This window comes from Martes martes (genome assembly GCF_963455335.1).
Source record: "Martes martes genome assembly, chromosome: 2".
Lineage (NCBI taxonomy): Eukaryota > Metazoa > Chordata > Mammalia > Carnivora > Mustelidae > Martes > Martes martes.
Window position 1 is genome coordinate 183,639,977 of NC_137889.1, and position 12,988 is coordinate 183,652,964.

The following is a 12,988-nucleotide window of genomic DNA, read 5'->3' on the forward strand; positions in this document are numbered from 1 at the left end:
AATTTGGGGGTGTCTGGGTGGCACAGTCAGTTAACAGTCCAACTCAGTTTTGGCTCATGTCATGATCTCACAGTCATGAGCTGGAGCCCCAGGTTGGGCTCCGAGCTCAGTGGGGAGTCTGCTTGCAATTCCCTCTCCCTCCCCTGCCTGTGCTCTCTCTCTCTCAAATAAATAAATCTTTAAAAATAAAAATAACTCAAATTTGATCTGCTGATACTACTCCAGATTAAGTATTGTGAATTAAATAAAATCACCATGAAACTGTATGTACAACTTGCTGTGTTCTGGGATCAGAGTTAGTAAATGTATATCCATTTCTCAAAGATTTAGGACCCCAAAAAGGTTAAAACCCACAGCTAAAGTATATTTATCTGAGACTGTGCTAAAACATTAAGCAAGGGGATCGGGTTTAAGGAGACAGAACTCACTGACTTGACACAGAAGGAAATTCTCCTTTCCTTTAATAACTATCTCTCAAATCTACTTAGATACTTCGCAAATGTTTCCTGAAAACTCTACTCCTTGAAGTTTGTAGGAAAATAAATTATATTAAAGTCTTGTCAAGCCTGATGGAATTATCATCATAGATGAGAATTTATATGCATTGATATACCTAGCAAGCTGCATTACTATATTTTATATATATTACACACACACACATATATAATATATATATATATTTTTAAGGATGAAAAACTGCCTGAAAACAAATCAGTATCAAATTTTGCCTTTATGGCAGAAATTTAACATCCTCGAGTCTTTTACACTAGATATAAATCTGCTACTTTTAGTTTATCATGATTTGCATATAATTTTGTTCATTCTCTTTAGTATCTTTAATCACCTGCAATGTACTATCTTATCTTTAACCACTTGCAATGTAATATCTTAAGGCTTGTATACCAGTCACATACTTTCAGATAAACATTTTTAAAATTTATTTCCATAAGTTACTGTAAAATATACTGATATAAAAAATGAGAAAATCTAAATTCCTACCTAATTATAATTTAACTTTGTGTTTTTCACTAAAAGCTAAAGTTTAAGATAGGAGAAGCAGTGTATCTCAAAAGATTTGAGTGAACGTCAACTTCCTCTAGCTATTATTGTACCAAATGGATAGTAAAATAATTTTCTAAATAGAATTAACTGATTGTTTCATTCTCAAGCAAATTACATCATATCATCAGGAGACAACCCATAATAATCTAATAGATTATCATTAACCTACTGTAAGAAACTACAGGAATACAAAATATTCTCTAAGACTTTAAATGTTAAATGTTAAATAAAATGTTAAATAAAAGCCAAAGCATTTCATTTGCCCCCCGAAACGTACCTGCAAAATTGTTACTCTGTGATGGGAAAAGAGAACAGCAGCTAATTTTGATGGAAGCACTTTGACAGAAGTTGGTACAATAAGCAGACAGGCACCACTTGATAGAGCAACAAATATTTCCACAACAGAAGGATCAAAGGTCAGAGGTGAAGCAAGAAACAAAACATCTTCCTGTGTGACCTCAAAAAGTACCCTAAGGCAAAACAGAATGCAGTTATGAAAAATGTCTAACATTTGGTAATCATATATTCTAAGAAATTATGACCATGAAGTTTCTGGATGTTGGCCAGATTTTTACTCTTTTACTCTTAGATTAACCAAAATGGTGCTATTAATTCCAGAACTCGTCTTTATGAATGTGAGGATTAAAAGCCATTTCAAGCAATATCCACTTCTTCACATGACATTTTATCATCTGTGATGGGTTTCTGATGTGTAAGTGTGGCTGGATTAAACCACACTCCCCAGAATTTCCTTTCTAGGAAAGGTTAGGGTGAAAAACAAGGGACCTTCTCTCTCAAGAGGTGGAGGACAGAAGGGAGACAGAAGGGAGGCAGCTGCCATTCAGCAGAACACACACCTCTCTGTTACTCCATCAAACACTAAACTAGGTCCTGCTGTGAAGGGATTTTGTAGACACAGTCCCTACTCAGCTGACTTTAATCAAAAGGGAGATTACCCTGGGTTAACTGTTATCCTGGGTTAACAATTTACTCAACTGGAAGGCCTTTTAAAGAGTGTTAGGCCTTCTCTGAAAAAAAGACACAGCATCTGGGTCTACAATTATTCTCCCTTTCCCCTAGATCTTTCCTGACTTGCCTATGAACAAGCACATGCCTATGGGGTTCCAGTTTGCTCCTAACCATTGCTTTCTTTTTTTTTTTTTAACATTCTTTTTTTTTTTTTTTAAGATTTTATTTATTTATTTGACAGACAGAGATCACAAGTAGGCAGAGAGAGAGAGAGGAGGACGCAGGCTCCCTGGTTAGCAGAGAGCCCAACGTGGGGCTTGATCCCAGGACCCTGAGACCATGACCTGAGCCGAAGGCAGAGGCTTAACCCACTGAGCCACCCAGGCGCCCCAAGAAATTTCTATACTTTAAATCAGTCCCTTATCCCTCACTGGGCACATACTGGCTCCCACTTTACACATAATTCCTGCCTGTGCTGGCCCACTGTCTCTCCCACCTACAGTAGATTCCAAATCTGCTCCACTCCCTTCAAGTTCCCTGCGTCTCCATTCCACCTCACCTCTCATACTCTTCAACATATGACTTTGCCTAGGAAGTTACAATCCATCAGCTTCCTCTAACATTCCTCGCCCTTCCATCTCAAAGTATCTTACTCCTTTACAATACTATTTTCTTGATTTTTCAAAAACAATTGTCCCTACCGATTCTCAACCACCAGCCTATTAATGTCTCCCACCTTATTTATTTATTTGACAGAGAGAGAGAGCGCGCGCGCAAACACAAGTAAGGCAGAATAACAAGCAAAAGGAGAGGGAGAAGCAGGCTCCCCACTGAGCAGGGAGCCTGATGCAGGGCCCTATCCCAGAACCCTGGGATCATGACCTGACTGAAGGCAGCCGCTTAACCAACTGAGCCCCCCAGGTGCACCCCCCGTTTTTTAAAGATTTTATTTATTTGAGGGAGAGAGAGAGTGCACGCGTATGTGAGGGAAGGGACAGAGGGAGAAGGAAAAAAAATTCTCAAGCGGACTCCATACCGAGTGGAGAGCCCAATACGGGGCTCAACCTCATGACCCTCAGATCACGACCTGAGGGGAAATCAAGAGTGAAACACTCAACTGACTAAGCCGCCCAGGTGTCCAGTCTCTCATCTCAAAGATAAACCTATACCCTCCCAGAATTCTTTCTTTCCCATTAAAACTAGCTCCAAGAAATGAATACTTTATTATCTCCATTTTCCTATTTCTCATTCCCTTATCCCCAGCCTAATACAGTCTGTCTTCAGTCTTGGGCACTCGGAAATAAAGTCACCAAAGACCACATTATCAATTACAAGACTCCTCTCTGCCTCATTTCACCATTCCCTCCTTCTAGACCTGCACTGTCCAATATGGTAGGCATAAGAAGCATGTGCCTACTCAGCACTAAAAATGTGGCTAATCCATATTGAGATGTGTAAGTGTAAAATACTGGCTAGATTTAAGATAAGCATAAAGAGTATAAAATAACTAATTTTCATATCAATTACATATTGGTATTTTAGATATTCTGAATTAAAAAAGATATTGTGAAATTTCTTATTTCTTTCTACCTTTTTTTTTAGGGGGTGAGGAGAGAAGCAGAGGGAGAAAAAAAATCTTAAGCAAAGCTGGCTCTACACCCAGCACAGAGCCTGACACGGGGCTCAATCTCACAACCCCGAGATCATGACATGAGCTAAAATCAAGAGTCGGATGGTTGGGGCACCTGGGTGGCTAAGTTGGTTAAGCAACTGCCTTCAGCTCAGGTCATGATCCTGGAGTCCTGGGATCTAGTCCTGCGTTGGGCTGCCTGGTCAGCAGGGAGTCTGCTTCTCCCTCTGACCCTCTCCCCTTTTATGTTTTCTCTCTTGCTCTCATTCTCTCTCAAATAAATAAATAAATCTTTAAAAAGGAAAAAAAAGTCGGATGCTTAACTGACTGAGCCACCCGGGCACCCCTCTTATTTCTTTGTATTTTTAAAATGTGGTTGTTAGGAAGTTTTTAATTATATAAAACTTAAAATGATATAAAATATATATTTGTATATCACAAATATTTGTAGTCACAAAGTTTCTGTATCACTATTTATTTCCTCTTTTGATTTCCTAACTTACTCTCCTTTAGTTCCTCTATTTCCTTCTTCTTAAGCTGAGAATTGACTTCATAGAGATTTTTCATTTTTCTATGATGATGAGCAAACCAAATTCTACAATGCTGTAAGAATGAGCTTAATGAAACCCAAATCTTTTTACATCTACTGGATTTAAGTGCAAGATTCTTCAACAAGGCATAACAGGCTCCTGCCCCTCAGGTCACATGGCTCCTGCCCTCCCACTCCTTCCTCAGCTCTGCCCTGGTACACGCTAGCAAGCCAAACTCCTCCTCTCACCCATACTTCTGCCAGGAATACACTTCCTTCTCATTAATAACTTAGAAGCAAAGCTTCAACCATCATTTGTTTGCTCCCTGTTTGGCTCCAGGTCTGGATCAGAGAGGTGAAGTCCTAACCTGCAAAGAACTAAAGTTCAGATATAGCCAAAACAAGAGACCCAATTACTTATGACTATCGATTTAGGAACAAGAGTTCTAAAACAGGAACATCTGGGTGGCTCAGTCGGTTAAAGTGTCTGACTCTCAATTTTGGCTCAGGTTATGATCTTGGGGTCATGAGACTGAGCCCCACATCAGGCTCCGCCCTCAGCGGGAGTCAGCTTGAGATTCTCTCTCCCTCTCTCTCTGCTCCTCCTCCCCACTCATGTGCATGCTCTCTCAAATAAATGAATCGATCTTTATAAAAATAGTTATAGGGGCACCTGGGTGGCTCTGTGGGTTAAGCCTCTGCCTTCAGCTCAGGTCATAATCTCAGGGTCCTGGGATGGAGCCCCGCATCGGGCTCTCTGCTCAGCGGAGAGTCCACTTCCCTCTCCCCTCTGCCTGCCTCTCTGCCTACTTGTGATCTCTCTCTGTCAAATAAATAAATAAAACCTTTAAAATAAATAAATAAGAAAATAAAAAATGATTATAATGCACAGAGATTAAAATTTCTCCCTTGAGGGGGCGCCTGGGTGGCTCAGTCAGTTAAACATCTGCCTTCAGCTCAGGTCATGATCCCAGAGTCCTGGGATCCAGCCCAGCGTTGGGCTCCCTGCTCAGCAGGGAATCCACTTCTTCCTCTCCCTATACTCCTCCCTGCTGCTTGTGCTCGCTTGCTCTCTCTTGAATTCTTTAAAAATAAATAAATAAAAATTAAATTTTTCCTCTGGGGTGCCACCAACTGGCTCAGTTGGTAGAACATGCAACTCTTGATCTTGGGGTGATGAGTTCAAGTCCCACATAGCGGGGAGAGTTTACTTAAAAAAATGTTTTTGGGATGCCTGGGTGGCTCAGTTGGTTAAATGTCTGCCTTTAGCTTGGGTCATGATCCGACAATCCTGGGATTGAGAGCCCCATATCAGGCTCTCTGCTCAGTGGAGAGCCTGCTTCTCCCTCTCCTACTGTTCCTGCTTGTGCTCTCCCACTCTCTGTCAAGTAAATACCTGAAAATCTTTTAAAAAATGATTTTCTGGTGTGCCTGGGTGGCTCAGTGGGTTAAAGCCTCTGCCTTCAGCTCAGGTCATGATCCCAGGGTCCTGGGATTGACACCACCCACATCAGGATCTCTGCTCAGTGGGGAGCCTGCCCCCTCCCCCACCTGCCTCTCTGCCTACTTGTGATCTCTCTCTCTCTCTCTGTCAAATAAATAAGAAATCTTTTAAAAAAATGTTTTTTCTCCTTTAAAATACAAGTTTTGAAGAAGGAGTTGAAGGCCAGAACTCACCGAAAATGCTGGATGTTTGGCACTATACATTCATGAGGGACTCTGACAATCTTAGGTATCCCCGTAGTGCCCGATGTATGGAGAACATAGGCCAAGCAATGCTTTAACCTCACATCCATGTGCTCTTCTGACTTTTCTTCATTACTGTTCCCAGAATTTGTGCTGTTTGTCATTTTTTCTTTTTCATATTTCTGTTTTCTGTCCTTTAGCATCAAGCTCACTTCAACGTTTTTCCAGTGAAGTCTGAAGAGTACTAGGTCATTATGTTCTTTAAGTGTATCATAATTCAATAATGTTTTGTAGGAAGATTTGAATTTCTGTTACATGGGGAACAAAGTTCGTAATATTAATATGTTAAAAAAACATTCTTTTTTACATAAAAGTAATACAAAGTATTCATTCACTCCTTTCCTTCAATATGGTTTTCAGTACTTCTATATAACTAGGGAGTTAAAAAAATTAGAAACCTGTAAGAATATAGTGCTTTCCTTACTTTCAATGTCACCTTCAAAATAAAAAGACATAGGGCGCCTGGGTGGCTCAGTGGGTTAAGCCGCTGCCTTCGGCTCAGGTCATGATCTCAGGGTCCTGGGATCGAGTCCCGCATTGGGCTCTCTGCTCAGCGGGGAGCCTGCTTCCGTCCCTCTCTCTGCCTGCCTCTCTGTCTACTTCTGATCTCTCTCTGTCAAATGGATAAATAAAAATCTTTAAAAAAATAATAATAAAAAAATAAAAAGACATAAAAACATACAACGGTAGGGCAACTGTGAAAATGAATATACTTGAAATGTTAATGGGAACAGAGGAGACCGAATTTAACTCTGGAAGGTCTGAAATTGCTACATCCTATGTAATGTGTGGGTTATAAGTAGCTTTGGTCCAAATAAAGAGGGGTACTTTAAAAAAAAAAAAAGAGGGGTACTTTATTAGGCAAATAGCTAATGCAGAGTACATGACCCAAGAAAGCTAGTGTTATGGAGAATGTTAACCAGTGAGTTGAAGAACTGGGGGAGAGGGAGAAAGTAGAAAAGCAGAAGAGGAGATGCTAGCCTTAATAACTTTGTATACTCAATACTAAAGGTTTTACACTATAACCTATAAGCAATGAGATCCAACTGAAGGTGGCAACAGCATAGGCTAGACTTTACTCCATCAAGGATAGACTAATAAGACTTTCGATAAGTGAGGTTCTTCTAATGAACCTTTTGCAACAACTGAAATACGATATATAGGCCTGAACTAGTCCATTGCAACAAGAGTGGACAGGGAGAGCCTATGAGCCAGAGTCAGTAAGGATTGCATAACTTTCTGGATACAGAGTGAGCATAAGAAGATTGTGGAGTTTCTGGCTCAGGTATTTGGCAGATGGAGACAGATTAATACTGATTTACTGAATTTGGATAAAAAGATGCTAAATTCAATTTTTGCATGCTAAAAGTGAGGTTCCTTTGAATATACCTTTTTAGGTTGGTAAAAAGCAGCTTAATGAAACTTCTCACATCAAAGAAATTACTATAAAGGAGATAAATGAGAGAAAAATAAGAAATGAGAGAAAAAGGTCACAATGCAGGAGCCTATAGTGTTTTGTTCATTTGTTAAGTATATTAAGGGTCAGGTGTGGTGTGACCTGCTTTCCTGTTTGACAAACCATTTGTCAACTCATTAAAATATATACATAAAATTGGTGATTTTTATATGTACATTAAACCTCAGTTAACTGATTTCTAAAAGATGTGTAGGTCATGAAAATTTTTTTAAAAGGGCAGGGGAGCTGTTCCAGATGAAAGGATATTAAGGAAGTATGAGGAGTGGGTGCATTATATGATCTTTGACCAGATTTTGAATCCCTCCCCACAAAAAGCTAAAAGGATATTTTGGGGGCAAATGTGGAATTTAAATATGACTATATTAAAAATGTATCGATGTTAAAAAAAAAAAGGAAAAGCGTAAGAAAATATGTGTATGATACTGTACTATACTGTGTTTATTAAAAAAGTGTAAGTGAACCTGCAGAATTCAAACTTGTGCTGTCCTAGTGTCAACTGTGTATTATAAGCAGCTAGAAGGCAGGAAATCAGGTCTCGGGCTTCTTTCACACACTAATACCCTCCCAAACAACTTGTAGGGTTTCTCAATCTCAACACTATTGACATTTTGGACCAGATAAATCCTTGTAAGGGACAATACATATTGTGCTTTGTAGGATTTTTGGCAGTACCTATGGCCTCTAACCACCAGATGCCAGTGGCACCCCTATTGCCAGCATTTTTTTTTTTAAGGTTTTATTTATTTGAAAGAGCTCAAGAGAGCACAAGCAAGGAGAATGGCAGAAGGAGAGGGACAAGCAGGCTCCCCACTGAGCAGGGAGTCCCACCCGGGGCTCAATCCCAGGACCCTGAGATCATGAACCAAGCCAAAGGCAGACACCAAACCAACTGAGCCACCCAGGTGTCCCTACTGCCAGCATTATAAAAAAAAGTAACTCCAGACATTGCCAAATGTCTGCTGGGAGAGACAAATCTCCAGCTGAGAACCACTGCTCTAGTGGATGCTGAGCATATTGTACATGCTCAATAAATACTTCTTGACTGCTCATGTGTTAAGAAGGAACACTTACATCAAAGTCATGGAACAGGGGCGCCTGGGTGGCTCAGTGGGTTAAAGCCTCTGCCTTCAGCTCAGGTCATGATCCCAGGGTCCTGGGATCCAGCCCCGCATCGGGCTCTCTGCTCAGCGGGGAGCCTGCTTCCTCCTCTCTCTCCGACTGCCTCTCTGCCTACTTGTGATCTCTGTCTGTCAAATAAATAAATACAATCTTAAAAACAAAAATAAAGTCATGGAACATTAAGCAAGGTACTTTCTAGGGGATTTTCTATGTGCCCAACTCCTTCTTATAAGCAGTTAGAAAAAATACCTGATACTGACAATTCTCACACCAACCACCTATTTTAAAAAACTTTCACCAAGTTTAAGAAAAATAAATGTCACATCCCCATTTTAGTTTTGCTTACATCAAAGAAATAACCAATTTCTTGTCCAGACACGAATAGATTTAGAGAATATTTATTAACCCATTATATGTAGCCTATTATACCTCAGTTGTCTCTTTCTAGAGACTTTAAAACCCGTGATTCTCTAGAAGTCCTCCATAAATCTTAAGCTCTTGATATTTTTTATTCTATATATAGATGGAGATGTATACACATACAGATACATAGGTGGAATGCACTTAAGTTCCCTCAAATATAAACTGGTTCAGATAGAAAAAGGGTAAAAACAAGCTACATTATGTTCTATAATGTTCTATTTCTCTTTAGTAAAAAGAGTATTTTACAAATAAATAATGAAACATGGGATGCATCTTGATGAACACCTAACACCAAATATTACCCATAAAGCAGTGTTCCTAGGCTAGGTATCTGGTTGGCAGTCATTTAAAAAGTTAAAAAATTAATTTAGTTTTCCAGAGAAGCCTGGTTTAAGTGCTAATCTCTTTTTCATAATTTAAACCTGGTTATAACTCTTTAATGTTGCTGACTACTGTAAATTGAAACATTTATCTTTTAAATCTGTGGCAAGCATTACAAAATTTTCCTAGTATAGAAACAACTTTGGAAAGGGAAAAGAAATTCAAAACAATGCAGTACCTTAGTATACATCTAGAATATACATTCATGCTATAGAGCAGTGTTTCTCAACAGAATGTAGGGGATAAAGGGTGCCTCCAGGAGACATCTGGCAATTTCTGGAGACAATTTTGGTTGTCACAACTCATGGCGGTGGGGGGGAGCAGTGCTACTGGCATTCAGCGGGTGGAAACCAGGAACGTTACTAAAACAACCTGTAATATACAGGACACTCCTCACAACAATTACCCAACCCAAAATGTCAACAGTGCTGAGACTGAAAAACTGTAGTTAGAAAAGTTGGATATGCAAGGATGGACGGACAGACACATCATGTCTTCAACTGAAAGATAAACACATTTTTTTTAAAAAACCCCAATTTAAATACACACTTACATTAATTTGCTGTTTTTCAACAAGAATATAACTTAGATTACATTTTTTCATAAAATGAGTTGATAATGCTGGTGGTGAATCTGGATCAACAGGAGCATAAGCAGCAGGGACTTGGAGAATTCTAAAGAGACAGCACAGAATCAGCACAGATCTATTGAAAATCATCTTTAAGTATTTCAATTTCTCTGTGTACTTTACTATTGACTATATCAGAAATGCCCATTATTTCTGTTGACACATCTTTGGTTATAGTTATTTTTATTTTGTCTTTAAGAGAGAATATCCACTATTAAATTTTTATCCCTTAATATACAGAAATCCAAGACTTTTTTTAATATTTTATTTATTTATTTGACAGACAGAGATCACAAGTAGGCAGAGAGGCAGGCAGAGAAAGAGGAGGAAGCCGGATCCCTGCTAAGCAGAGAGCCCTATGTGGGACTTGATCCCTGGACCCTAGTATCATGACCTGAGCAGAAGGCAGAGGCTTTTAAACCACTGAGCCACCCAGGCACCCCCAGAAATCCAAGATTTTTTAAAGCTAATGTATTATAGTATAATATACTTGGTTAACACCACTACTAAAATACCAAATAGGTAGCAGAGTCTTCTTTCTTCATCTATGATAACATAAGCTAAATATCCACATGTAACTTACTAGTATGCAGATTAATACTATCTATACTAAAAATGACATTTCACCAAAACCAGGATACCTTGGGCGGGGGGGAACAAATTTAAAATTGATTTTTAAGTGGCAATAAGATCCAAAATCAGTTAGTTGTTTTAACTAAAAGTACTTTGAGGTAGGGGGACCTGGCTGGCTCAGTCAACAGAGTATATGATTCTTGATCTTGGGGTTGTGGGTTTGAGCCCCATTTTGATGTAGAGATTATGTCAAGATAAAACTTTTAAAAAGTATATATAGGTATATATACTTAGAGGTATTATTTTGGGGACAATAGATTTTTGTAGGAAATTCTCAGTAAAATTTGTCAATGATTGGATGAAAGTAAAATTTTTTAAAAATTCTTTTAAAAATTAATTTTTTGCTTTACATTTATACGATTAATCTACTAACATACATCCCATGGGATGAATATCAACTTTTCTAATTCTTTAGCAGCTCTTATTTACTGCAGAATCCTAGTACAGGAATCACTATGTAAGGATAATATTCTAGAACAACTCAATGAACATTTTGCAAATGATCGTTTGAATCCGTGTCTTCCTCAGTTCACAGCTCAGTTTTTATGAACCATCATCCAAAACTCTTATTCATTCATTCACTTACTAAATACCCGAGTACCTAAAACTTTGTCTCAGGGGGAAAAAAACAGTTACATTATTTCTGAAACACTTGTTTTCTTTGATATAAAACAAATTATGACTGTTTTCTTTATGACTGTTTTCTTTTGGCAGACAAAAGAAACCCTTATATTTTGGAGATATTTGAGTATTCTATTAGCGAAAACTTCTGGTCTCTCCTAAATAAACTTGTATTAACTTCAATGATTAAAAGTAATCTTGGGATATGGGTACCTCGGTGGCTCATTAGGTTAAGTGTCTGGCTTTGGCTCAGGTCATGATCCCAGGGTTCTGGGACCCCTCTCCCTGCTTCCCTTGCTTGTGTGTATGTGCTCTGTCAAATAAATAAATAAAATCTTTAAAAAACAATAATTTGGGGATAAATATGAATTCCATCAGCTTATAATCGAACAACCAATACATAAAAATAAAATAGTAAACAGAATATTAAGTTACAACATATTCTGTGTATTAAAGAATTATAAATTAGGTTAGAAAACTAAAAATTTAATATTAAAACAATTACCCTAAAATCCAAGAAGGTAAGTTTATCCCAGGATGGCAGTAGAGACCAACTTCCCGAATTCCTTGAAAGTCACAGTGTAATTGCAGGAAATTCGATAATTCTGAAGCAACAGCAACCACAGTTTCATAGGTAAAATAAACTGGAGGCTGGCTGTTACACTCATCAAAACATACAGCTATTTTATCTGAATATATGGAGGCAGCCTGATGCACCAGTTCTTGAAGAGTCATTTCACTGAAGTTTCTCTAAGCATCATTGGTAGCAGAGAACTCCACCTATATACAGAAATATTATGGGAACAGAGAATTTTAGGGAACCTGGTAGGATGAGAAAGGGAGAGGGAAACTTCTATATAAATCATTCCTCACAAAAATAAATATATCAAAAACATAATTAATCTCAGAGCCCAGGAATGATCTGTGGTGAGACAAGGTGGTTGAAAATCGATTTGATACCACCGACCTAACACTGGGTTAGTGCTGGAAGAAAGTTTGGGAGAGGAGTAGTATACACAGGGGAGAAAAAAACAGGTAAAAATGTAGTCTCTCTCGACTGCCCACAGTAGGAAAAAACAAAAAAATTAACCAATAAAACTCAAATTAAAGCACTACATGCTTAATTTTTTTTCTTTTTTTGTTATCATCCCAGATTAAGGTAAAGTGGTTAAAATCCTGCACATTGTCTTTGAAAAGACTAATGGGAATAAACTGTGCTTTTAGGAACTGAACTTAGGTGACAGCAAATAAACCCTTGACAGAAAAAAAGACATATATCCACCCAGTTTTAGTCCACTATATATAAACTATATTATTTATTATAACACTTCAGAGATCACAGATAGTCCCTTTTATAAATGCTGAATAACCTCTTTATTCTCTATTTTTAAATTCCAATAAATTCATTTAAACTACAGCATTTCAACTCAAAGCATTCTATCAATATTTTCTAGACTTCAATAAAAATATAAAGATTTCAAACAGTATTTTATTAAAAAAAATTTTAGGGATCATCGATTAAGAAATAACTGCTAGTATTTCCTTGGGAATAAAAGTGATTTTCTTCTCTTCTGTGAACTCCTTTCCATATTTCAAAAGCAAGATTTACGAAGTAGCCTAGTTTCTTTCTTACTTGCTTATACATATTTGAACTGATTTCATTGATTCAAAATAAAATTAACTTTTATCGATATCATTTAATTTATATGAATTAGGGGCGCCCGGGTGGCTCAGACCGTTGAGCGTCTGCCTTCGGCTTGGGTCATGATC

General features: G+C 38.1%; 1 protein-coding gene across 1 annotated transcript in view; it reads right to left on the minus strand.

Moving 5' to 3' along the window:
- The window catches only part of AASDH (aminoadipate-semialdehyde dehydrogenase), a 36,121-nt gene that overhangs the window by 21,634 nt on the left and 1,499 nt on the right, over window positions 1–12,988 (minus strand). The window contains exons 2-5 of the mRNA XM_080796945.1: window positions 11,724–11,998; window positions 9,890–10,010; window positions 5,868–6,184; window positions 1,340–1,532 (exon numbers count right to left, since the gene is read on the minus strand). Of these exons, the coding sequence (XP_080653071.1) occupies window positions 1,340–1,532; window positions 5,868–6,184; window positions 9,890–10,010; window positions 11,724–11,953 (861 nt within the window). The 5' untranslated portion in view covers window positions 11,954–11,998. The remainder of the gene's footprint in view (window positions 1–1,339; window positions 1,533–5,867; window positions 6,185–9,889; window positions 10,011–11,723; window positions 11,999–12,988) is intronic.